This window comes from Salvelinus fontinalis, chromosome 40 (assembly GCF_029448725.1).
Source record: "Salvelinus fontinalis isolate EN_2023a chromosome 40, ASM2944872v1, whole genome shotgun sequence".
NCBI lineage: Eukaryota > Metazoa > Chordata > Actinopteri > Salmoniformes > Salmonidae > Salvelinus > Salvelinus fontinalis.
Window position 1 is genome coordinate 20,692,694 of NC_074704.1, and position 26,929 is coordinate 20,719,622.

The 26,929-nt window shown below is 44.5% G+C and overlaps 3 protein-coding genes across 3 annotated transcripts; 2 read left to right on the top strand and 1 right to left on the bottom strand.

Moving 5' to 3' along the window:
• Positions 1–3,482: 3,482 nt before the first annotated feature.
• On the bottom strand, positions 3,483–4,485 carry LOC129839366 (gamma-crystallin M2-like). The gene is made up of 3 exons (XM_055906770.1): positions 4,425–4,485; positions 3,961–4,203; positions 3,483–3,820 (listed from the first exon to the last, which is right to left on the bottom strand). The coding sequence occupies exons 1-3, from the start codon at positions 4,452–4,454 to the stop codon at positions 3,521–3,523; spliced, it is 573 nt and encodes a 190-aa protein (XP_055762745.1). The 5' UTR covers positions 4,455–4,485; the 3' UTR covers positions 3,483–3,520.
• A 1,543-nt stretch (positions 4,486–6,028) lies between these two features.
• On the top strand, positions 6,029–14,431 carry LOC129839365 (secernin-2-like). The gene is made up of 9 exons (XM_055906769.1): positions 6,029–6,136; positions 7,032–7,200; positions 7,769–7,950; positions 9,175–9,374; positions 10,034–10,249; positions 10,557–10,722; positions 11,184–11,364; positions 13,173–13,332; positions 13,470–14,431. The coding sequence occupies exons 2-8, from the start codon at positions 7,033–7,035 to the stop codon at positions 13,326–13,328; spliced, it is 1,269 nt and encodes a 422-aa protein (XP_055762744.1). The 5' UTR covers positions 6,029–6,136; position 7,032; the 3' UTR covers positions 13,329–13,332; positions 13,470–14,431.
• Positions 14,432–15,326: 895 nt separating this feature from the next.
• LOC129839158 (YLP motif-containing protein 1-like) lies at positions 15,327–26,563 on the top strand. The gene is made up of 5 exons (XM_055906440.1): positions 15,327–15,588; positions 19,395–22,307; positions 22,477–22,551; positions 22,765–23,470; positions 26,157–26,563. The coding sequence occupies exons 1-3, from the start codon at positions 15,523–15,525 to the stop codon at positions 22,531–22,533; spliced, it is 3,036 nt and encodes a 1,011-aa protein (XP_055762415.1). The 5' UTR covers positions 15,327–15,522; the 3' UTR covers positions 22,534–22,551; positions 22,765–23,470; positions 26,157–26,563.
• Positions 26,564–26,929: the final 366 nt, after the last annotated feature.

A 26,929-nucleotide genomic window follows, 5' to 3' on the forward strand; every position in this document is an offset into this window, starting at 1 on the left:
GCCTATACACTGTTCACAGCTGGAGTTGAACCTCTAGCAGTTGGTTGGAGATGCTTGGTCATATACTGTAAATATATAGTATATCGTATGTACTGACAGTACACTGTCTCACAGACTCCATTTCAGGACAGGACACACCATCATTTTGGACCTTAAATCCTTCAGCTATTACCCGGGTGCCAAGGACCCACTATAGACCTCATCCACCCGATGTGTCAACTCATATAAATCCATTCACACTCTCCGAGGTTTATATAGCGCTCTAGTCCTGAGGCACATTCTGTATAGCTGAATCTCTCTCGTCGAATGCGGCAGAAGAATCCCACAAATCCCTATGAAATTAATCATCTATCACGGATAGTGAACAAAGTACATTTTGTCACATTGTTGGCCATTCTCCTTGGATTGAAGCTGTTTCATTGAAGTATCCAAAGATAAACAATTCAAGGAACTTATCTTTTGTAGTTTTCTGTTCCACGCTTGCTTTCGTCATCCAGTATCATTAAGAGGCTTCTAGATGGATGAAAAATATATTTTTAAAAAGATAAAAGAAGAAAATTATTATCATAATCGTGCACATAGTTGATGTGTTCATGTCTATGGTGTACTAATTTATTTTCGTCTAAGTCTATAGCTTATTTAACTTTAATTTGTACAGATTTGTCTCATAGAGACAAAAATCTAATTTGCAAGGGAGACCTGTTGTAAGTCGCCTAACATTGACTAACCAACCATAAAGCATGTTTTATGTGTGTCCCACTACAATGGTGTCTCAGCTAAAGCCTAATATCACCGTTGGAGCCTCCAGAGGGATTGGCCAGGTAAAGCCTCATTTCCCCTCTGAGGGTGGAAAAAAAGTCAACTAGAGTAAACAGTAAGTGTACAGTGGTAGACTTCCTATATCCTTGTTTACTATTCAAAATCCCATAAGAGGAGGTACCGGCTGCCAGGGGTTCTGAGTCTGACTGAGTCACGTTTTTTTTCTTCCCTTCTTCATGCAAACACACCTAGACACTCACTCACCACAGCAGCCCCCTCTCCCTCGCTCTCTGCCTCCCCTTTCAACTTCAAACCCAGTCATTTCTGCAAGCTGCTACTTTGATTGTACCAAACACCTGTATTTTTGGGGAGAGACTTCCTCAGTAGCCCCCGCCTCCCATCTTTGATTGTTAAACAGCAGTGGCGCCGCCATTACTGTCTGAGAGACTGATGCCGCCCTGCTTCCCCTCCTCCTCCACTTAAGTTCCTTTTAAAACAGAATTTGAATTGGTCTCGGAGTATGGCGAGTTCCATTTTATTTTATCCACGTTCCACCATTCCAAAGTATCTCAGTTGTAGATGAAGACTTTGAATCTCATATTCCTGTGTGCGACAGCTGCGTAAATCAGAAAGAATCATCACAGAATCATCATGCCAGGAAGCAGAGCCATAACATTCTAGCTCTAAATCAACTAGATTATGACTATTCTCCTGAATGCGCGGAAAGTGAGAATCAGAGGTAACTTTAGTAGAAAATGCTGTCAGAGTTGATTGCTCTGTCTTAGGTCGTATCAACAGTACAGAAAGAGTGTGAACAGAGCAGACACACACACACACACACACACACACACACACACACGGCCCTCTTCCCCTCGCCCTTAATACCAGGCTTTATTATCCAACCTCTCATCCCTGCCATCCTGTCTTCCCCTCCAGATTAATGTCCTCTCCGATCTCCACCAGCTGTTTCCGTGCCAGAACACCCCTCATCTTCCCGGGCCACTGGCCTCTTGGTTCAGGTGGCAGATGGTAGTCTGTCTTTGGGGCTGGGCTATAGGGCCGCATTGTCGCAGTGCCTGCGTGTCTATGAGAGAATAGCCGCCCTCACGCCCATATCAGGAGTGTCAGTGTGTTCACATCGCCACATGCCAGACCGCCCTTGTAAATAAGAATTTGGTCATAACTGAGTTATATAAAATGTATAACCTGTATGGACAGCTTTAAGGGAAGAGCCTTGTGTCACATAGTTCAAAACTTTGGAGTGCACCCACCTTTTGTTGATGAAATAAAATAAAATGATAGCCTTTCACTTTATTCATTTGGATTAAATCAGAAAATGTTACCTTTTAGATTACAATACTATTTTGTTCATCATAATGCAACTTAAATATAACATTTGTAAAATGTAATGTTAACTTACGTAAATATGCTGTGTATGTAGGCAAACGGTGTTTGTTTTGAGAGTGAATTAGGGGGGGGAGGTGTACGCCCACAGTTTGTTTGATATAAAGTGTGTCTGTTTAGTTTAGTCTGTGTGTGGTATGCATGAGTACGTAAGTGTGTGTCTGACTGTGTGTGTGTGTATGTGTGTGTCAGTTTGAGTGATGTTAACTGGGTGTGGCTGTCTGTGCCTGAGGTGGGCGTTTACTTTTCAGGGCTGTTAGTGTTTGTGTCTTGGCACAGACAGGATGTGCAAAGGTTGTCAGCACGGTTCATGAGATGAAAGAACGGGGGGGATAGTCGTGCCAGTCAGATAACAGGTTGTCTACCTGAAAGAATCCGAGCCTGCTTCCTCCACCTCCACCTCCACCTCTACATACATTCCAAGTGTGCTGCACAGTGCCACAAGGAAACACCTCTCACCACCTTAGTGCTTTGACATGCTTTTTCCTAGACACTCAACACCCAAACAAAGCTGGGCATAGCTGAGCACTGATATGGCCAAGTGTTCAACGACAACTGGAATCACAAGCCAAAAACCTAAAGGTTGAAGGTGTTTGTGTTTATACTTCACTTCTCAAGTATCCTTTCGTATGTGCGGACGACACCCTATTAGGCTTAGACAACAAAGGGAAATAATTTAGCTATTGATCAAAAGCGCGAAGAGACTTGTAGACTTGGAATGGACTCAACCCCTTCACTGGAGCCAAACATATTAGTAACAGAGGGTAATAACAATGTCCTAAACTTAATTTTGACAGCAATTTCAGAAATGCTGTTTGGCTGGTTTATATCGTTTCCTTTTGTATTGCCAAGTTACTTCCGTGGAGTATCATTGTCAAAACAAATAAACTCACAGACAGGATCGGAGTCCTGAGGCTGACAGTCTAGTCCAGCTACAAGACCACCAACTGTGATGTAACATTGAGAGTTTTAGCACTGAAACAATTTGCATAGAAGGCCTGGTGCATGTTTTGCACCACAATGAGTGACAACTAGATACATAAATATGTCATATCTTAATTTGATCATTCTGCTGTTGCTGCGAATCGTCCTGCGCTAAATGAAAATACCCTCAAATAAAATATGGCATTATGTACTGTCGCATCATATGAAACATTTGATCTCAAATCCAAAATATTCAAAATGTTCATTCTTAGCTTCACTGTCCAAATACATATGTAAGGGACTGTATATGACAAGGGATGCAGGTGTGAGGACAACAAATCAGCAGGCACATTTTTTTTGTCACACAAAAAAAGGGAAAGATTTAATAGGTTTGTGAATTATTTTATTCAATGGCTTTACTTGCTACGGGTATTTAGTACCAGGAGTCCATGATACGCCTCATGCTCATGAACCTCATGCCACTCATGCCGCCCATGGCTCCCATTCCCATGCCCATGCTGAAGTTGCTGTACTCTCCGGGCCTCATGTACATCATCCTGCCTCTGAAGTGGGGCTGCTCGTACATCAGCCAGTGGCCTTCCATCACGTTGCAGGACTGGCAGTTGGACATGCGGTAGCGATCCATGATGGAGTCACAGTCGTCCACCATCTCGTGCATCTGACCTCCAAAGTTCTCTCTGTCGTAGATCCTCATCCTGTAGTTTCCTCTGTGCTGTTAGGATAAAAGTACAGGTTTCATAGATGAGCTAATTATTTCGAACGTTGCTTAATATGAGAGTGTGACCATTATAAATATGTTTTACCGTCAATGACACGAGGTGACTATTTTAAGATGAGATATTTTCGACCTACCATGGCGATCATGCGGCAGGACTTGATGCAGTCACTCATTCCAAAGTGGTGCATGTAGTCAGGGTACTCGCCCCTCCTCATGAAGTACTGGTTTCCCATGTAGTTGCTGCGGTTGTACAGCATCCAACAGCCACTCTCAACCCTGCAGGAGTGGCACCTGCTCAGGTAGGAGCTCATGTCACTGCAGTCACTGCTGCACTCATAGGAACGGCCCTGGAAGTTCCTGTCCTCGTAGAAGACGATCTGAAAATGTAATGGAATCATTTCTATGAACTAAACAATTGTATGAAGAAACATTTTATAGAAATGTGGGATAGTCTACTATTCAGTCACAATGGCAACCAGGATATTGTGATGAGTCAAACATTCATGTTTTAGTTTGTGGTGCTAGAGCGCTAGAGCCCTTTTGTATACCAATCTAGAAAAATGTTGGTATGTATTTTCAAAACTTTCCCAGTGCTTACCTTGCCCCTGTTCATGTTGGTGGTGGACATGTTTGCTAACTGTGCTGCTGGTTGCTGCTCCTGAACTGACTTCCTACCTGGATTAACCCTTTCTTTTATACCTGACCAAACCCAAAGAATCGCTAGCTCCATTGTTCAAACCCCTGACCCAGCAACATGCTATAGAGGCCTATTGAGGCCACTGAGGTTACGTCCACCTTTCCAGAAAGGCTGCTTTTCAATTGGTTGTTTCTCTTACAAAGTAACATAAAGCCTTTTGAGAGTTTACTCTCAAATTTGAAAGTTCTTCATACATAAGTTTTCAAATCTTACTTGAAGGATAACTTTTATTAATTAGAAAATGACATTTCCTGAAGTAAATGTGTGTGCTTGAAAGTCTTGAAGTATTTCTGGTTGTGAAATAGGAGTATAGTGGTAGTGGTAGCAACAGGTGTAGTAATGGTAGAAGTAGTATTGGTAGTAATAGGGTTTTCATATGCTATGGGTTAGTTATAGTTACCTATTTTGGGGTGGTTTGTTGGTTTGGAGTTATTATAGTTGGTTATAGGGGGCTAGTACAGTAAGATAGAGTGAGTACTATAGCATCATTAGCCATATTATGTGTTTTTAAGCTCTCTAAGGTCTTTAGTTTGAACATTCTGAATGTTTTGTGGCAGTTTAGAATGTTGAAACCTGCATTCTGCCTTTAAAATGGAATATAAAAGGCTATAGTTTATGAAGTATGAATGGTAGCAACAAACTGTGTTAAAGCAATCTAAGTTGATTCAGTCTGCACATGTCAACTTTGGATTGGGGTTTGTAGCTGGGACAGTTCAAGAGCAGGTGGCAAATCCACATTTTGCCTTTAAATCTATGGAAATGTATGCACATTTCAAACTGTTTTTTTCAAAAGGTATACATAGTATCAAAAAGCTGTATACAAGCACACCATTCTAAACCGGTCTGCACGTTTTAAAGATTGAATTGAGTTTTTAGCTTTAACGGTTCTGGAGGAGTAGTGGCTCCATTTTTTACCTGTCCTCTCCATTTAAACCTATGGCCATTAAAATGCATTGGGATTTATGCAAAAGTGTTTGTGTGTGAAAGGTAAGCTATAAGTAGTATCAAAAATGATTGATCATACAACCTGAAGACAGCAAGCCTGCACGTTTTAAAGTTGTTTTGGTGTTGGTTGCTTTTACAGTTTTGGGCTACAGGTGGCAGCTGAAGGAGAGTAATAAGTATGTCGGGTTTTCGAAGTTTTTCTTGCTTTCAGCAGGCGCATCTAATGATTTGACATCTTAGCACAAACCGATCTGGGACCAGGCTATTAGTGCACTGAGAATAAAAACATACTGGTTATTAATCATTACAATGTAGCTTACATGCCATGGATGGGATGGATATGCTCTTTTTGAGCAATTAAATTATCTATTTGATAATAGAATATAGAGGGCCCAAATCTAAAAAGTTGTGATGATGTATTCTTGAATCATGCGGAAATGTTCCCAATTACTTTATTTGGAACAATCTCATTGTGCGCTTGTTACAGCAACATTTGTTGGCTAATTGTTGAATAGGGCTATACACTTGTTTTTCAGTTATGTATTTGCAACAAGTAATCAACGAGACTAGACCTTTAAATACAACCTTTGGATACGATCACGTGGTACAGTAGCTCAACTACAATCTGCCTTCTCGTAGCTACCACGTCTGGTTTTGCGATTAAAAAGGTAACATTTTTCCTGTAGGAATTTGCAACATATCAGTAGCTACAGTAGCCCTATTACTCAACAGATTATAACGACAGCCAACCCTTGGATTGAGATGAAATGACAGTCGTTTATTTGTGCATTTTAGCGTGATATCTCCTGAAACTGGGAAGTGACAGCAAGGGCACATCGCTAACGATACCGTTTATATAGGCCCTATCTTAAATAAACATTTGACTAAAGCCCATTTTAGGCTATCACGTCTCCACAAGACTTCGATCACATTGTTTAAAATGTTTCCGCATTTTAGCGTTACTAAATAGCCATGTTGATAAGAAGAAGGAGACGGCAAGGACCATTCGGATTTGTAAAGATTACCGAGAAGTGCAGTGCACAAGACAGCCTCCTTATCGCTCTGTTTGAGAAGGGATGGGCAATGCACTAGTTGACAGGAAGAACATATTATACCTGAGACTTCCCTAAATATACTGTATAGGGGCTGGATGCCTTATGTCACGTGTGCCCATTCTATATGTGTGCCCATTCTATAGGCTTCTTAGGCTATATACAATAGGCATAGTGTGAAATGAAATAGAAATGGTAAAAACATGACTAACTGATAGTGACAATGATATACAGTATGTGTATATTTTTGAGTTTGCTTATTAAACAGGCAGTTAACTCACTGTTCCTAGGCCATCATTGAAAATAAGAATTTGTTCTTAACTGACTTGCCTAGTTAAATAAAGATAAAATATATTTTTTTTATTGACCAACATAACTATGAGTGTTCCGGATTTTACCGATGTATGACTAAGGCTAGGATTTTTTTCCTGATAATTTGTCCTGACCGGGAAAAACTTATTTCCTGGTAATATATTTGTTATGGTGTTTGTTTGTCCTCTTGTTCATGCAGGATGGCAGAGCCTGAGCCACCCCTCTCTTGTGACTGCTTTGTGTCCTTGCCCCCTGGCTCACAAGATGATCACGTGATCTTTGGGAAGAACTCTGACCGTCCTAGAGATGAGGTCCAGGAGGTTCTTTACTACCCAGCAACCAGTCACCCATCTGGGACCATGCTGGAGGTAAACTAGGCCTAGCTTCACTTCTCCCCATAGATTGACCCTGCTGCAAATTACAATCCTGCTGCCATCTTGAATCGGGGCTCTCTTGAAAAAGAGGTTTGATCTCAATGAGATTAAACCTGGATAAAGCATGGTTAAAGAACTCAAATCCATCTGCCCTCTGAACATTGTATGTAGGCCTGTAGTCAGAGTGTAGGCATTTATGTTAAAAATGGTCACAACAGGTGTTTTGCACTGTGACCAACATCACTAATTGGATTAGAGTTGTTTTCACTGGTGATCAGTCAGTCTGGGCAATATAACGGAGAAGGATTATCAAACCTCTAAAATGCCCCTCCTTGGTATACACAATCAACATGTTCTAATTTACTATTCACTAAGTTTAAAGTTTGAATGATAGACTATCATTTATATGTATTTTCACGCCTTTATGTTACCAACGGTTTATACGACAAGTTTGAGGTATTGGCTGAGTATATGTTGGTATGGTTTGCCAGTAAAATGTATGTTACAATCACATTAAAAGAGAATTGAACAACAGGGTAAGTCTCCATCTCTCCTCCTGCAGTGCACGTACATTCAGATCCCCCAAGCAGAACACACCCATGCTGTGGTCCTCAGCCGGCCTTCCTGGCTGTGGGGGGCCGAGATGGGGGCCAACGACAAGGGGGTTTGCATCGGGAATGAGGCTGTGTGGACCCGCGAAGCTATCGATCCAGGGGAAGCCCTGCTAGGAATGGACCTGGTCCGGTAAGCACGGCTAACCGTAGGCCAGCATACCAAACAGTAGTGTTGTTTTGGGGCCAAGTGAATCCTAACTTCTGAATCACCACCTGGTCCGAAAGATAGAGAGACGAGTTGAGCTGGCTGGGCTGGCTGTTGGGTCAGGTTCCTAAACGAGCGGTCTGATTGAAGGACTGGCCGGTCGATTTCAGACAACATTGGATCCCAGGACCAGGAACGATAGAGAAGCGCTGCCCTTTAAGAATCAATTCACTAACTTCAGAATCACATCACTCAAAGTTTGGTGGGAATAATCAATGCATTAATGTCATTGGTAAATTTGTTGAATAGTAGGTATCCTAACTGGAGATGTGCAAGTATTTCAGCCCGTAGTCAGAAAAGCAAAAGAGGGCTAGGCAGTAGCAGATGGGCTACTGTAAATGTACTAGGTAGACTTCCTTCATGACAGGTTAATACTTACATGTGTGCGTAGGGACTAGTCGTGTAAACAAAGATAGGCCAACTGCCAAAACATTTCTATGGGAGTTTTGATTGAATCCGGCCCAAGTGTGTTTTCACTTATGTCATAAAGCTGCCTTTACATTGTCATAAGCATAACATTTTAAAGGATTTTGTAACGCTCACGCACCATGGAGCCTATTGAAGTGTAATGCTGCACAAATCAATGTAACAGTTAGCAGTTTGCAATGGCAGCCGCAGGTTGGTCCTGTTGTACCACTGACTGCAGTGATATAGCAGCAGCAGGACTAACCTACTCCAGGGGTTGCTGCTCTGTGGCTGACCCTATGCTGCTCTGTGGCTGACCCTATGCTGCTACCAGCCTCACAGCTGTGTGTATGTACTGTGTCCGGGGAATAGTATAAGACAGAATGTTCTATTCTATTTGATTCTAATCTACTCATGATCTGTTCTCTTCTACCACTATTCTATTCCAGTGTTTCCCAACCCTAGTCCTCCAGTACCCCTAACAGTACACATTTTGATTGTAACCCTGGACAAGCACACCTGATTCAACTTGTCAACTAATCGTCAAGCCCTCAATGAGCTGAATGAGGTGCGTTTGTCAAGAGCTACAACAAAAAATGTGTACTGTTGGGGGTACTCGAGGACCAGGTTTGGGAAACACTGTTCTATTCTACCGGTATTCTACTCTATTCTACTCTACTCTACTTTATTCTACTCTACTCCACTCTGCTCTACTCTACTCTACTCTATTCTATTGCTTGACAGCTTGGGGCTTGAGCGTGCGGACAGTGCCTGGGGGGCGGTGAGTGTGATCACTGGTCTGCTGGAGCAGCACGGCCAGGGGGGGCCATGCAGGGAGGACCCGGCGCCCTTCAGCTACCACAACTCCTTCCTCCTGGTGGACCGCAACGAGGCCTGGGTCCTGGAGACCGCCGGCAAGCTCTGGGTGGCACAGAAAGTCACAGGTGAGGAAACTGCTGTAACACCGTTGGAGCTGTAGTGTGAATGGATGTTGGGGGGCGGGACTGAGGGTGGCACAGGAAGTTACATGGTGAGGAAACTGCTGTAACACTGTGGGAGCCGTAGTGTGAATGGATGTTGGGGGAGGGGGGGGGGGGGGACTGAGGGTGGCACAGAAAGTTACATGGTGCGGAAATTGCTCTAACGTCACTGGAGGTGTAGTGTGGACAGAAGTTTTGAAACAGGTTCGTTTCGGTGTAATCTCTGTTAAGGAGTAAAATCTCACGGAACTTGGTCAGCTGAGTGATTAATTTCTTTGTTCATACAGTCCGTGTGCCCCCTTCCGATCTGTGTGGGCATACGTGCGAACCAAAGCAGTTTAAGCACCGCCTTCACCCAATCCTGATAGGTGCAAATAACCAGTGACGAAGACCCCAAAACCGGAACTAATGCTGCTCCTTATCTCACACATCCCATTCAGTCTCTGCAGATATTTCAGTCTCTTCGCAAAATATGCCCACGGGAGATTAGTTTTGTGGTTTTACCCTTATGGTTGTGGTTAGGATAGTGGGAGGGTAAGCTGATCCTAGAACTGTGCATATCTGAGCAACTTATACCAGCAGAATAAAACTATGCACCCCCCACCTGTCTTTGCTTCCCACAGAGGGGGTGAAGAACATCTCCAATGCGCTGACCATTGGGACGGATATCTCGGCGGAGCACCCAGAGCTGCGGAGTGTGGCCCAGGCCCAGGGTTGGTGGAGCGGCGAGGGAGAGTTCTGCTTCAACGCGGTGTTCAAGTCTGAAAACCCCCCCACCAGGATGGAACTGGCCAAGAAGCGCTACAGTGGGGGCACACAGCTCCTCCAACAGCATGATGGTGAGGGAGACTGGAATAGAAAGAATAATCTAATTCAACACATTCAACTCCTTATAACTGTAAAAACTCCCAAAATAATGTTAAAGCAGGCTCTATTAACAACACTATACATGGTTGGTTTGGTTGCCGTATTGCTTATACAGCTATTTTTAATAAAGGCCTGGTATCCCCTCTTACCATAGAAAGCACGTTGAATGTAACTAGCAATGTCATTTCCTGTCTCCTGCCATTTCCTCTCCGGTCGGCTTTCCAATAAAAATAGACGACTAACAACCTACTTAGACGATACATTTTCTGGGTTCCCCAGGTTCTGTGACGGCCAAGGTGATGATGTCCATCCTGAGGGACAAGCCCAGTGGGATCTGCATGGACTCTGGGGGGTTCCGCACCACTGGCAGCATGGTGTCCATCCTGCCCCGTGACCCCAGCCTGCCCTGCATCCACTTCCTCACTGCCACCCCCGACCCCTCCAGGTGCGTCACCTCACCGGCCTGGTCCCAAATGAATCACTCTGACCCTAACCCCATTGTTGTCTGCTCCTTGTGTTTAATCTAAATGAGCTGGATAAGTGTGTGACAAATGTTTAGGAAACTCCTCTTAGCTTACCAGATTGCTATGTGGTAATGTTACTATTTTGCGGATACCTTTCCAGTCCTTTCAGATTTGCAAGAGAGACTCAACAAGGGTGTAGGAGAGGTGGAAAGGGATTGGTTTGGAACTAGGCCCAGGAACCCCTCAGGCTATCTGGAAGTGCTTCTTAAGATTCAGACTCAGATACGCTCTTTGCCTTTTATCTCTGTATTGCTCTTTTTCATCTTCATAATTTCCCCCTTTGGCAAAACTGCTTCCTGATAGGAGTTTCTCTGTGTCTGTGTGTTTCATTTGGTCCTTACCACCTCCCCTCCTCCTACCGGGCTGTCCTCCGTCCTGCCAGGTCTGTTTTCAAGCCTTTTATCTTCTCTGAGTCTGTGACCCCAGTGTCGAGGGTGATCTCCCCACAGTACGGCCCAGACGACCCAGTCAGGAAGCAGCCGCGCTTCCAGAGCCAAGTGGACCGCAGGCACGACCTGTACAAGGCCCATGAGGGGGCCCTGCAGACTATGGAGACCAACCCGGTATATATGTATATATATATATATATATATATATACACTGCTCAAAAAAATAAAGGGAACACTTAAACAACACAATGTAACTCCAAGTCAATCACACTTCTGTGAAATCAAACTGTCCACTTAGGAAACAACACTGATTGACAATAAATTTCACATGCTGTTGTGCAATGGAATAGACAAAAGGTGGAAATTATAGGCAATTAGCAAGACACCCGCCAAAACAGGAGTGACTCTGCAGGTGGTGACCACAGACCACTTCTCAGTTCCTATGCTTCCTGGCTGATGTTTTGGTCACTTTTGAATGCTGGCGGTGCTCTCACTCTAGTGGTAGCATGAGACGGAGTCTACAACCCACACAAGTGGCTCAGGTAGTGCAGTTCATCCAGGATGGCACATCAATGCGAACTGTGGCAAAAAGGTTTGCTGTGTCTGTCAGCGTAGTGTCCAGAGCATGCAGGCGCTACCAGGAGACAGGCCAGTACATCAGGAGACGTGGAGGAGGCCGTAGGAGGGCAACAACCCAGCAGCAGGACCGGTACCTCCGCCTTAGTGCAAGGAGGTGCACTGCCAGAGCCCTGCAAAATGACCTCCAGCAGGCCACAAATGTGCATGTGTCTGCTCAAACGGTCAGAAACAGACTCCATGAGGGTGGTATGAGGGCCTGACGTCCACAGTTGGGGGTTGTGCTTACAGCCCAACACCGTGCAGGACGTTTGGCATTTTCCAGAGAACACCAAGATTGGCAAATTCGCCACTGGCGCCCTGTGCTCTTCAAAGATGAAAGCAGGTTCACACTGAGTACATGAGCACATGTGACAGACGTGACAGAGTCTGGAGACGCCGTGGAGAACGTTCTGATGCCTGCAACATCCTCCAGCATGACCGGTTTGGCGATGGGTCAGTCATGGTGTGGGGTGGCATTTCTTTGTGGGGCCGCACAGCCCTCCATGTGCTCGCCAGAGGTAGCCTGACTGCCATTAGGTACCGAGATGAGATCCTCAGACCCCTTGTGAGACCATATGCTGACACATGCACATTTGTGGCCTGCTGGAGGTCATTTTGCAGGGCTCTGGCAGTGCACCTCCTTGCACTAAGGCGGAGGTAGCGGTCCTGCTGCTGGGTTGTTGCCCTCCTACGGCCTCCTCCACGTCTCCTGATGTACTGGCCTGTCTCCTGGTAGCGCCTGCATGCTCTGGACACTACGCTGACAGACACAGCAAACCTTTTTGCCACATTTCGTATTGATGTGCCATCCTGGATGAACTGCACTACCTGAGCCACTTGTGTGGGTTGTAGACTCCGTCTCATGCTACCACTAGAGTGAGAGCACCGCCAGCATTCAAAAGTGACAAAAAAATCAGCCAGGAAGCATAGGAACTGAGAAGTGGTCTGTGGTCACCGCCTGCAGAATCACTCCTGTTTTGGGGGGTGTCTTGCTAATTGCCTATAATGTCCACCTGTTGTCTATTCCATTTGCACAACAGCATGTGAAATTTATTGTCAATCAGTGTTGCTTCCTAAGTGTGATTTCAGTTTGATTTCACAGAAGTGTGATTGACTTGGAGTTACATTGTGTTGTTTAAGTGTTCCCTTTATTTTTTTGAGCAGTGTATATATTTACATTGAGTGTGGGTATGGACTGATGGATATTATGTGACGTACGTCACCGACTATGAACTTTCATAATTTCCTATAAACTTCACAAATTGCTGTTTGTCAGGTCTTCTCTGCTTGTGCACGTGCTTGTGTGTGGGGGGGCATTCATGTGTGTATTTATGCGTGTGTGTGTGTGTGTTTCTGTCCCTCAGGACGCAGGGAATGCTCTGACTGAGACGTTGAGGATGTTGGAGGGCCAGTGTCTGACGGACATATCAGCCCTGCTCAGTGGAGAATCACCAGCAGAAGAGGAACTGGGGGACCTGTTCTTTGACTGTGTGGACACGGAGCTGAAGTTCTACCAGTGAGGAGGTAAGAACCGTGTGTGTGTGTGTGTGTGTGTGTGTGTGTGTGTGTGTGTGTGTGTGTGTAGTAGTAGTGTGTCTCTGTTTCAGAAGTAGTGACCTTCTCATTACGCCAATGCTGCCTCCAGTTGCTCTCTGTTACAGCGCCCTCATGTGGAGATCGCTAGTGCTTGCAGTTCGGCAGGAGATGGCCATGGGACTGTTACGTCCTGTGCTCCTGTTAGATTGGTTCCCTCCCGTCTCATGCATACGAACCCCCTTGATGCCATTCCATCCATCATTGACACAGAATATAAATGTCTTAACGTTCATGGGATTGGAGCGTCATTATCATTTGTATCACTTTCGGGAGCAATGCTCGCCCCACATTAGTGAGTATGTGATAGACCACTACAGGAGTATACAGTACCAGTCAAAAGTTTGGACACACCTACTCATTCAAGTGTTTTTCTTATTTTACTATTTTCTACATTGTAGAATAATAGTGAAGATGTCCAAACTATGAAACACATATGGAGTCATGTAGTAACCAAAAAAGTTTAAACCAATCAAAATACATTTGATATTCTTCAAAGTAGCCATCCTTTTCCTTGATGACAGCTTTGCACACTCTTGGCATTCTCTCAACCAGCCTCACCTGCAATGCTTTTCCAACGGTCTTGAAGGAGTTCCCACATATGCCTTGCACTTGTTGGCTGATTTTCCTTTACTCTGCGGTCCAACTCATGAGATCGGGGGATTGTGGAGGCCAGGTCATCTGATGCAGTGTAGCTACTTTGAGGAATCTCAAATATAAAATATTTTTTGATTTGTTTAACACATTTTTGGTTACTACATGATTCCAAATGTGTTATTTCATAGTTTGGATGTCTTCACTATTATCCTACAATGTGGAAAATAGTAAAAATAAAGAAAAACCCTGGAATGAGTTGGTGTGTCAACTTTTGACTGGTACTGTATGTCTGTGACTGTGCAGATCTGTTTCACATTTAACACCTACTGTAAGTACGCCATTTGTAAAACTTGCTATTCATTGTTACAAGTGAATGGGGGTTAGTTGACTGACTGCCCCCATGAGAATGAACTAATAAAATATTAGCTCTGTCTGCTGATGTGTCCTGTATTTATTAACACTGTAGTTTAAAACAAACACTGGTGTATTCAATTCAGTAATTCAGTATGTACTGACGTATTTAGTAAAGAATTCAACAAATGTTGTACAGTTTTGTTAAAGTTGGGGAAATTCTAAATCCTGCCACCAACAGGACGTGTTGCACTTCCAATCCTATAAAATATCTTAACTAATAACTTCAGAAGTAACCTAACAAAAGTTTGTCTATTATATTGACAAGATTTTTGAGTGACCGATCTAACAGTGGAAATTGAAATTACATGTCCTCATAGATTGAAGCCAGGTTGGAGGAGGCGAGATCAGGTGGGACCATTCAGCCAATGAGAGGGCAGATACGCGTTTGAACAACAGCCGTAGAGATTGAAAGAAGACTCATCTTTCTATCGGAGCTATTATTGTATCAGTACATTTTCTTTTTCATTGTCTGATTTCTTCCAACTCATAGGAATACCCACCCTGTTGACTACTTTAAAATAGTGGAAGCACTCAATGTCAATGTCCATGCTAAGACAAGTTATATCCATGATGTGTCCTCTATCTCCATGGCCCAACTCCAATATAAAGTCTTTCTTTTTTTAAATTGCCGAAATGCCACGTGCATCGACTTAAATCAGTGCATTCGTATCAACCTAGCCACTACGGAACTTATATTCGATCAAATAAGCCTGATGTAACAAATTAGCAATTACAATTTTTGTTGACCAAATTCGACACACTCTCATTGACCTCAATACAAAAATGCCTCTTTTCCTGGGCTTATTTTAATGGCTAGAGTTTGGGCGGAGTAAAACCTCACGCTTTGCCTCTTGTTCTCTGACCTTACGGAGTCCCCACATCCGTTTTTCAGTGGAAACGGAAGTTAGGTTGAAAATACTGTATCCGTGAAAACCGGAAACATCCGCTTTCTCCCAACCCCGCTGGAGAGGTATGACTGGAAAAGCTAACTAGCTGTTAAACCATAGTTTCTAAACCTTTTTATTTCTACACTATAATACTACAATTTGGTTTTCAAGTCAAAGAGCTCAGTGGTAGGGCGATCAAATATCTGAACCGTCAAAATCCAGAATGAGACGACACACAACATATAATGATGAAGACCTGCGCGATGCTACCAGGAGGAAAGGCGAGAAGGTAAATAATCCGTTTTGTCTGTTCTTGCACATGCATTTCTAGAAGTATTGTCAATGTGACTATTTACATTTGGTTATTTAATTTATTTGCCGGTACCTTCCTGACTGGCATATTTATGTTTAAATAGCCAGCCTGCTCTGAAAATGACATTAGCTAACGTTAGCTAATCTGACGTAAGCTAGCTAGTTGCTAGGAAACTCTGATCTGCTTCTAAAATACGTGGACTGGATTTCTTTTATATCATGTTTTTACAAGTTTAATTCAATGTAACGGGTATGACGACCAACTAAACTGTCTGACCTACCACATGCATCCACATCCAAGCATTCCTTACAAATTCTCTCAATTACCAAACTTCAGGTTTTATTTTGACGATGCATATACTATACATTTTGCAAGTTAGGAAAATAGTGTTGTTTGCCAAGTGGATTCTTCTTTTCCATGCGTTGGCAGTCGAAATACAGACCAGAAATTGAGTGTAGGGTTGAATTTCCGACACACAAAACTCACGCACAGCTAACCCTCTCACTTACGATATACTACATCTACTACTACAAACCCCAGTTAAGTATTTTATTAGGCACCCCGTTAGCTGTTGTCAAGGCAGCAGCTACTCTTCCTGGGGGAACACACAAAACATCACATCATGCAAAACATTGTGCATCATACAAATGCAGATTCCCACCACTACATCACAATTGTACATACAAATATACATTGTTCCACTACTACGTTACATTTTGGGAGAGATTTCCATGTAGTCATGGCTCTATATAGTACTGTGCGTTTCCTAGCCTATGTTCTGGATCTGGGGACTGTGAAGAGAATCCTGGCAGTATACTAGCATGTCTTGTGGAGTATGTATGGGTGTCTGAGCTGTGTGTTAACTTATTGAACAGATAGTTTGATACTTTCAATACCTCAATACCCCCGGTGTAACACAGTTTCTTAACCCCCCCCCTAAAATAAACGATGGCTGTCCATGGTGCTGAAATTGCGAAGGCATCTATAGCTTTGCTTTGGCTAATGCAGGGGTCGGGAACCTTTTTGACTAAGAGAGCCATGAAAGCAAATAATTTGGAAATTTATTTCAGTGAGAGCCATATAATATATTTTAAAAGTGAATTCAACTAAATGTCAGTATAATAAGCCTCTGAATTTGTCGAAGTGCCGATTTACATTCGACCGTTTCATCGATGTAATTTTGTCATTGCAAATTAGACACACCGCAGAACCTGCTCTCTCCACAAAGGCGAATTCTTCGGTCCATTCATCCTGAAATGTACGATACTCGGTGTTTCCTCCGACACATTGGTGCGGCTGGCTTCCGGGTTGGAGGCGCGCTGTGTTAAGAAGCAGTGCGGCTTGGTTGGGTTGTGCTTCGGAGGACGCATGGCTTTCGACCTTCGTCTCTCCCGAGCCCGTACGGGAGTTGTAGCGATGAGACAAGATAGTAATTACTAGCGATTGGACACCACGAAAATTGGGGAGAAAAGGGGAGGAGAAAAAAAAAAAAAAAAGTGAGATTTTTTTTATCTGCGAGCCAGATGCAATCATCAAAAGAGCCACACCTGGCTCGGGAGCCATAGGTTCCCGACCCCTGGTAATGGTTAATGTTTATTGGTAGGCGTAGTTGGTAGTCATTTTCTCATGTTAAGCCTAACATTTCACGAACCTATACATGTCGCAATGCTGCCATTTTTAGACTGCTGATTGGTGGCAATAGTGTGATTACTTGTTCAGTAATTAAAATTGAACATTCAGATTGTAGATTCATGTTTTTATGCAACAGCATACTAATCAGCTACCACTGGATTTTTAAATTAATATACAACTGTCCTGTATAGGCTACCTGAACCTGCATGTCATGAGCCGTCTTCGTGCTCTCGCCTAGCTTAGATGGAACGTTGTTGTGAGTAAAACCAGTCTATTAGTGCCAAATAAGTAGGTCCACCCTCAAAACACTAGTTTACTATTCGTTCATTATTCAGTGTACTATCTATAGCCATGTACTGTATTTAGCTGCTATTTTGCTGCTTTTTTATAAAGGTAGCAGGTAGCCTAGTGGTTAGAGCGTTGGACTCGTAATCGGTTGCTTGATCGAATCCCCGAGCTGACAAGGTAAAAATCTGTTCCTAGGCTGCCATTGTAAGTAAGAATTTGTTGTTAAATAAAAGAAAAACAGGGGAAAAAGTACTTGGCTTGAGGGTAAAATCAGCCACTATTTACTGAAGTCCTCAAAAAAAATTGTGCAAATCTTTTCACAATGGCCTCTAAGTCCAGGTTGCAGACCCGACTGTTTTCTATACGGAGTATTGCCAACCCAGACAGTCTTTCCTGGCATGTTTCATTATAGGCCTATGTCCATTGCGCTGCACAAAAACTAGAAGCACAAGCATTTCGCTACACTCGCATACCACTACTGGCTTGCTTCTGAAGCTAAGCAGGGTTGGTCCTGGTCAGACCCTGGATGGGAGACCAGATGCTGCTGGAAGTGGTGTTGGAGGGCCAGTAGGAGGCACTCTTTCCTCTGGTCTAAAAAATATCCCAATGCCCCAGGGCAGTGTTTGGGGACACTGCCCTGTGTAGGGTGCCGTCTTTCGGATGGGACGTTAAACGGGTGTCCTGACTCTCTGAGGTCATTAAAGATCCCATGGCACTTATCGTAAGAGTAGGGGTGTTAACCCCGGTGTCCTGGCTAAATTCCCAATCTGGCCCTCAAACCATCATGGTCACCTAATAATCCCCAGTTTACAATTGGCTCATTCATCCCCCTCCTCTCCCCTGTAACTATTCCCCAGGTCGTTGCTGCAAATGAGAACGTGTTCTCAGTCAACTTACCTGGTAAAATAACGGTAAATAAATAAATAAATTAACATCTGCTAACCATGTGTATGTGACAAATAAAAATTGATTTGAAAATGTAAATGTATTCTTGAATAATGCATGCCAAGATATACCTGAGATAAGGGACTGTTGATATTTGCAACCACACAACTCAAGCACCGGTTCACCAGTATGAACGAAATCGCAAACCGCTTTTTTTGTCTGTCCAGTATCCAGGACGACCTGTCCCCAGAGCTTCCAATACATTCATTTCTTTCCATAACGTGTTGAAGCCAGCAATGAAGGAGAATGAGAGGCCCAATTAAAGGTGTTACAGAACTGCTGTATTTGAAGCACAACTCACTTCTGCCCAGTTTCCCGGATATTGCTATGGCAATCAAGCTGTGTTTACAATCGTGTAACAGTCGCTTCTGCGGAGAGATCGTTTTCTAAACTAAAACTCATAAGGAACTAACTTTGACGCATTAGGTTCTCGGTCTGATATGAGCTATTGAACCCCTGAGTAAGCTCCACTCATTACACTGGCGCCGTCGTAGCCTTAACCACGGCATTTGTTCACCGATATCCCCTCAATCAGTGATTTATTTTTTTGATGGCCCGAGGCACTTTTTCATTCACATTCCCAAAGCCCAAGAAACAAACACTTAGCTTACCTATGGAAATTAAAAGCGTTAATATGAATTACTTTTTTGAGGGTTACTGTCAAAATTCTTGATAGACTACTTTGAGCCAGGAGAGACTGACATACATGTTGCGGATGTTAGCCCTACGTGTACATTTAAGGGCCAGACATGCTACTCGGTTCTGGGCCAACTGTACTTTGCCTATGTCCTTCTTTGCAGAACTTGACCATATAACTGGTATGAATTATGTCAACCTTCATCCATTTTTAAGCTATAAAGCAAGCAGCTGTCTTAGTGGATGGTTATCCATTGCTATTCTCTCATGTCTCCTGTTAGGTCCCTGAGGATAAACAACACGAATCCACCATTTACTCATTCAGGACACAGGAGCAGGACACAGCAGCCACAGGCTTCCAGCGCTTCCTCAATGTCCTCAACAAAGGGGTGGACATCACCAAGCTCTCAAAGATTGTCAACACCGTGAATGAGTTACCCCCTATTCAGGAGGGCCATCCCAAGACTGCCTACAGGAGTGAGTATAAGGAGGCCCCAGCTCAGAACTCTCAGGATTGCTTGGGGCCCCCGAGTAGAGCTCTGCCACAAGACAACAGTCACTCACACATTCGTGGAGAAAGGAGGCCGGATCTCCCACACGGCCAGCTCCAGAGCCTGCTGGAGTCCATCGGGCTAGACCTGGGGGTGGAGGAGTTGGGCCGACTGACAGACCGGACCAAGGAGAAGCTATACGAAATGAAGAGAGACCAGGAGAGGAGTCCCTTGACGTCAGACAGGCACTCTAGTACTAGAGACTGGGACAGAGAACGAGACGAGGACACAGAGGGGGACAGATCTAAGAGAAATGGAGAAAGAGACCGGGACAGAGACTGGGCCAGTTCTGAGAGAGACCGAGAGAGAGACGGGGACAAATCTGAGAGAGACCGGGACAGGCGCTCTGGTCCCAGGGACAGGCACTCTAGTACCAGGGACAGAGACAGACACTCTGGTTCCAGAGACAGGGACAGGCACTCGGGTACCAGGGACAGCAACAGGGACAGACGCTCTAGTCCCAGGGACAGCAACAGGGACAGGCGCTCTAGAACCAGGGACAGCGAGAGAGATAGGCACTCTGATACCAGGGACAGTGAGAGAGACAGGCCCTCTGGTACCAGTGACAGGGGCTCTAGTACCATGGACAGAGACGAGGACAGGCGCTCTAGTACCATGGACAGAGACGAGGACAGGCGCTCTAGTACCAGAGACGAGGACAGGCGCTCTAGTACCAGAGACGAGGACAGGCGCTCTAGTACCAGAGACGAGGACAGGCGCTCTAGTACCAGAGACGAGGACAGGCGCTCTAGTACCAGAGACGAGGACAGGCGCTCTAGTACCAGGGAGAGAGACGAGGACAGGCGCTCTAGTACCAGGGACAGAGACGAGGACAGGCGCTCTAGTACCGGGGACAGGCGCTCTAGTCCCAGGGACAGGCGCTCTAGTACCAGGGACAGGCGCTCTAGTACCAGGGACAGGCGCTCTAGTACCAGGGACAGGCGCTCTAGTACCAGGGACAGAGACAGGGACAGGCGCTCTAGTACCAGGGACAGGGACAGGCGCTCTAGTAACAGGGACCGAGACAGGGACAGGCGCTCTAGTAACAGGGACCGAGCCAGGGACAGGCGCTCTAGTAACAGGGACAGAGACAGGGACAGGCGCTGTAGTACCAGGGACTGGGACAAAGAAAGTGACATGGATTGGTATAGGGACAAGTCCAAGGAAAGCTCTGCTGAGCTCAACACATACTCTAAGGACCCTATATATCCTCTTTCTCACCCTCCTAATGCATCTATGATGGCAACCTTCTCCACCACCCAGTTCTCTCTGTATACCAGCAGCCCCTACGCCAATGCCTTCCCTCCAGGTTGGGGTTATCCCCCTGGCACCATGCCCCCTGGCCTTATGCCCCCTGGTAACATGCCCCCTGGCACCATGCCCCCTGGCCTTATGCCTCCTAGTACCATGCCCCCTGGCACCATGCCCCCTGGCCTTATGCCTCCTAGTACCATGCCCCCTGGCACCATGCCCCCTGGCACCATGCCCCCTGGCCTTATGCCTCCTAGTACCATGCCCCCTGGCCTTATGCCCCCTGGTAACATGCCCCCTGGCTTTATGCCTCCTGGTACCATGCCCCCTGGCCTTATGCCTCCTGGTACCATGCCCCCTGGCTTTATGCCCCCTGGCTTTATGCCCCCTGGTATTATGCCCCCTGGTATTATGCCCCCTGGTATTATGCCCCCTGGTATTATGCCACCTGGTATTATGCCCCCTGGTATTATGCCCCCTGGTACCATGCCTCCCTTCCCATACCCCCCCCCTGGGTATCCACCCTACCCCAGCGCCCCACCAAATTACTCTAATAGCACAGCAGCCTTAAGCCAGACATACGCATACACCCAAGCTGCTAGCAACCTCAAGCTCTCATCTCCTCAGCTTGCCAGTAACCACCAGTTAGCATATATCCCATTCCCATACAACCAGCCCACTGGCACCCTCCAGCAGCTAAACACCAAGTCCACTGGCAACCTGCTCCAGCTCATGAACCTCCAACTCCCAAACAGCAAGCCCGCTAGCACCCGCCAGCTTACATACATCCAGCCAGCTAGCAACCCCCAGGTCAAATCTACCCAGCCTGGTGGGACCCGCCAGCTTACATACATCCAGTCCGCTAGCAACCCCCAAGTCACATCTACCAAGCCCGCTAGCACCCGCCAGCTTACATACATCCAGACTGCTAGCAACCCCCAGGTCACATCTACCCAGCCCAATAGCGAACTCAAGTTCACAACCACGGCTGTACTGACGCCAGCACTGAAAGTGTTGACCCCAGGCCCCATCTCCTTGAGCAAGGTCCAACAACTGAAGGAGCCGTCACCCCCCCGCTGTCTGCATTACGTTAAGACGGTGGTGCCCAAGGGCAGCAAGCGCCGCATGAGACGGTCAAGAGTCACGAGAAACAGGCAGGCGCTTGAAGTAAGGTGTAATAAATACAGGAAAGAGGTTCTGAGAAAGAGGAGAATATATCGAGATCTCCAAGGGAAGAGAGATGGACTGATTGCAAGAGCTGCAGCGAAAGTGGTCGCTCAGTTGGCTGCAAAGTATCCCAGGGCCCTCTCTGAAGCGGAGGCAGAGAGCGATGTTGAAGGGGAGAAAAGAACAATGCCTGAAGAAGCGATTAAGGGGAAACTAAAGAAGAAGGTTTGTGTAATTACTTCTGGAAGTACAGTATTATCGTTGGTATGAAAGACCTTTGCTTACTTCTATGCTGTTCTCAGTTTTGTCATTATTGCTTATGTCTTTTTACTAACGATATTATTCACCATTCAGTCATATTTTTGTTGACATGTGAGTGTTTACCCTTTCTCAGCTTGAAGAGTTCAACCTGAAGATGAAGCGGAAATCGACGCAACAAACACCAACATAAACTCAAATGCAGTTTGTTGTAAGTAAAAGCATTATAAATACTCCATCTATTCCGTCCATCTATTCACTCCACTTTGGAGAAATTTGGAAAATTGAGTTGTGTCTTAAGTTAATGACCCTGGAATATTTGATTTGGGTCAGTTATGCAATGATTCTCTTATCAAATCAAGAATGCATGATTGTTTTTCTGTCATAGCAAGTAATTCGTCTCAACTCTTCCTGTTTTCTGCAGATCTTCACTTTGGCATCATGATCTCATCTCCCACTAGAATAGAACCTGCTGCTGACCCATCCAGACCCTATGGACATCAGTTGGCTTACATTCTTACCTATCAACCATTTATAGATTTGTAATCTTTGAGCCACATCCTTTAAGGCTACATAGTGAAGATTTTTTTTCAGATTGGATTTATCTGTAGTAGCATGGGTACGGTCAGGGGCTTTTCTTGACAACGTGATCTGACTAGCAAAATTGATTGCCTATATAGGCTTTTCGCTTTAATTAGGTCCTGGAGATTTTCCTAGGCTGGTCATTTGGTCAGGAAAAACTCTTAACCCATTTCTCTGGATCCTCTTTCACTGTATATATACAAATAAAGAGTTATTTTATTTCTTTTTCTCAAAAAGTTACTTCAGTGTGTAAGTCGTGCTGATGCTCTAAACTATGCTTCACACTCCGTCCTGTTGGCGGCAGTATTGGAATTTTAATCATAAGGTGAAAAATCTACAGAAGCAGGTACAGCAGAAAAATAAAATACTTTTTGTCTTTGGCTAGCTAGATCGTTACTTTTGTGCTAGCTAATATATACATTTTTATGCAATTGTATTTCAAGTCAAACACTCTGTCAGTCTTTGATAGCGTACGTGGAACTTGTTTGACGCCGCAAAATCTGAAATGACACTGCGACGAAGAGCGGGGGTGAAGTTGCAGACAGGAGGTAAACAATCGTTTTATAGTTACTGCTTTCAAATTAAGAATTAATTAATAATAAGAATAAGGTCATGTGTTTGGTTATGATAAAAACAATTATTGGGCTATATGCTTCTGTCACGCTCACAGCATGTTCTGAAAATGACAGCTTGCAGCGTTAGCTACCTAGCTTAGTATTAGAGGTTCTGCATCAGATTCATGCAGGTTTAGTATTCTGAACATAGTTGGCATTTATGAGGCCAGCAATCACGTTCCTCACATGCTAGGAACGAATTTCCTCAAGTTATAATGAAATGGTGCCAGTCGGTCCCAAAACACAATTTTTATGGAGACTTGTGGGAGGAGTGCTTACAACGTCGCCACCTGTATGCGCTTTCGGTAGCCTGATTGCATCCGGACGGAGGAGAAGTCCGCAATGCATTCCTGACCACGCCCTGAAGTGATCAGCGAGATCTGAACACAATCAGCACAAAGCCACTTCGCTGCGTCTAGACCCCTATGAAATCTTCCTATTCTGAGAGCCAGGGCCGCAACTTTGGTTTTAGAAGTGAAGGGGGACGCCAGTCTCAAAGTCAACAGTGAAGAGGCGACTCTGGGATTCTGGCGTTCTAGGCAGAGTTCACTGTTCAGTGTCTGTGTTCTTGTGCCCATCTTAATATTTTATTTTTATTGGCCAGTCTGAGATATGGCTTTTTCTTTGCAACTCTGCCTAGAAGGCCAGTATCCCGGAGTCGCCTCTTCACTGTTGACTTTGAGACTGGTGTTTTGCGGGTACTATTTAATGAAGCTGCCAGTTGAGGACTTGTGAGACGTCTGTTTCTTAAGTTTCTTGGTAATTTCTCGCATGGAATAGCCTTCATTTCTCAGAACAAGAATAGACTGACGAGTTTCAGAAGAAAGTTCTTTGTTTCTGGCCATTTTGAGCCTGTAATCAAACCCAAAAATGCTGATGCTACAGATACTCAACTAGTCTAAAGAAAGTTGTATTGCTTCTTTAATCGGCACAGCAGTTTTCAGCTGTGCTAACATAATTGCAAAAGGGTTTTCTAATGATCAATTAGCCTTTTTAAATGATAAACTTGGATTAGCTAGCACAACGTACCATTGGAACACAGGAGTGATGGTTGCTGATAATGGGCCTCTGTACACCTATGTAGATATTCCATAAAAACAATCAGCCGTTTCCAGCTACAACAGTCATTTACAACATTAACAATGTCTACACTGTATTTCTGATCAATTTGATGTTATTTTAATGGACAAAAAAAAGTGATTTTCTTTTTACAAAACAAGGACATTTCTAAGTGACCCCAAACCCCTGCTGAAACCATAAGTTGCATGTAGGTGTCAAGTGTAGACACGACCTGGTGTCTACACTTGATACTTACATGTGACTTCTGCTACAGTATCAGAATACGGACATCGTATTGAAAAGACTGGTCTAGATACACAAAAGTCACTATGTCATCTGATTTGTGTTCAGATCTTGCCTGGTAGTAGGCCTGACCTCAACCCCATCGAACACCTTTGGGATGAATTGGAACTTTGACTATGAACTAGGCCTAATCGGCCAAAATCCGTGCCCGACCTCACTAATGCTCGTGGCCGAATGGAAGCAAGTCCCCGCAGCAATGTTCCAACATCTAGTGGAAAGATGTTTTCTAGATATGCCGGGCATTATCAGCTCATTGTTATCGATGTATCCAAATGAATGTCAATAGAAAACAGCTACTTTGCTGTTATTCTGCCTGCAGAGGTAGTGACTGTGTTAGCCGCAAGCAAGGGATAGGAATGTTGCCAGCGAGAATGACAACAGAACATAAAGAACGAATGACTAGGTCACGTTGCTAGCGACTGAAAGATGATAAAGTATGAATTTGTTTATATAAATGAAAATGTCAGCAAAAGATAAATAATTTTACCGGGAAATGTGTGCTTTCATATTGTTTTCTTTGGCAACTACGGTATAAGCGTTGTAAACGCCTCCGTTCTGTACATTACCTTGGAAGAAAGGACTCTGTCCAGCTGCATGTAATGTACAGAACGTCGGTGTTTATCCCTTACATGTACCACGGGTATGACAAAACACTTATTGTACTCTTCTAATTACATTGTTAACCAGTTTATAATAGCGATAAAGCACCTCCTGGAGTTTGTGGTATATGGCCAATATACAATGTCTAAGAGCTGTATCAAGGCACTCTGCATTGCGTCCTGCATTATCACAGCCCTTACACGGAACCCAAACCGGCTCGCCATCGTGCATACATTTATTTTGTCATCCCACACCAAACGCGATCACGACACGCAGGTTAAAATATCAAAAGAAACTGAACCAATGACATTAATTTGGGGACAGGTCGAAAAGCATTAAACATGTATGGCAGTTTAGCTAGCTAGCTTGCACTTGCCCAAAGTCCTCAACTGCGACAATTAATCCACACACAAAACGGTCAACCGAATCGTTTCTAGTCATCTCTCTTCCTTCCAGGCTTTTTCTTCTCTTGACCTTGTATTGCGATTGGCAACTTTCATAAATTAGCGGCATTACTGCCACTGACCTTGTTCGTCTTCAGTCACCCATGTGGGTATAACCAATGAGGAGATGGCACGTGGGTACTGTAATAAATACCATTTAAAATAACACAAGCATATTGCTATTACATTGTTATAACTAACTTCTTTCTAAGCAGGGTTTCTCACACACCCAGAGACAGATGGCTGACACAGAACATTCAGAAACACTGATAAGAAAAGGGTGCAGACACACACACATACTCAAGGACGGAGGGCTGACTACGCACACACAAAATCTCCTGCTTAGCTGAACATTTGATAACAAAGAACTTTTGCTATAAGACTCAGAAGGATGACGCCCAGCTCATCAGGACCAATCTGAGAAGACAACAACCTGTCCAGAACCAACCAAAGGACCAGAACTTCCAGACTCAACCTACTTTCTGTGTTGTATAAAATGTCTATGCATTCTGTTATCTGGGCTTTTTTCTGGAGGTTCTCTATGAGCCGAAGGAACGAGACCGTATACGCTTGTACCAGATATCTTTACTCATAATTAAACTGTCGCTTGTTATACAATTTATCACCTTGTCTGAATCGATCCTTGACCGGCTCGCCCTTCTCCATATCCAATTATCAACAGTACCTGCTTCTACAAACCAATGAGGAGATGGGAGAGGCAGGACTTGCAGCTCGATCTGCGTCAGAAATAGAACCTATTTTAGCCCTTGGCAACGCAGACGCTCGCGAGCTGTGTGGGTGCAATAATTGAATAACATGGATTTCTAAATTGATTTTGCAACACGAGCGGTGTGGTCAGCCTATTACGCTTCGAACACACCGACAGCATCATTGCGCAAAATACAGTGGCTTGCGAAAGTATTCACACGCCTTGCCATTTTTTCAATTTTGTTGCCTTACAACCTGGAATTAAAATAGATTTCTGGGG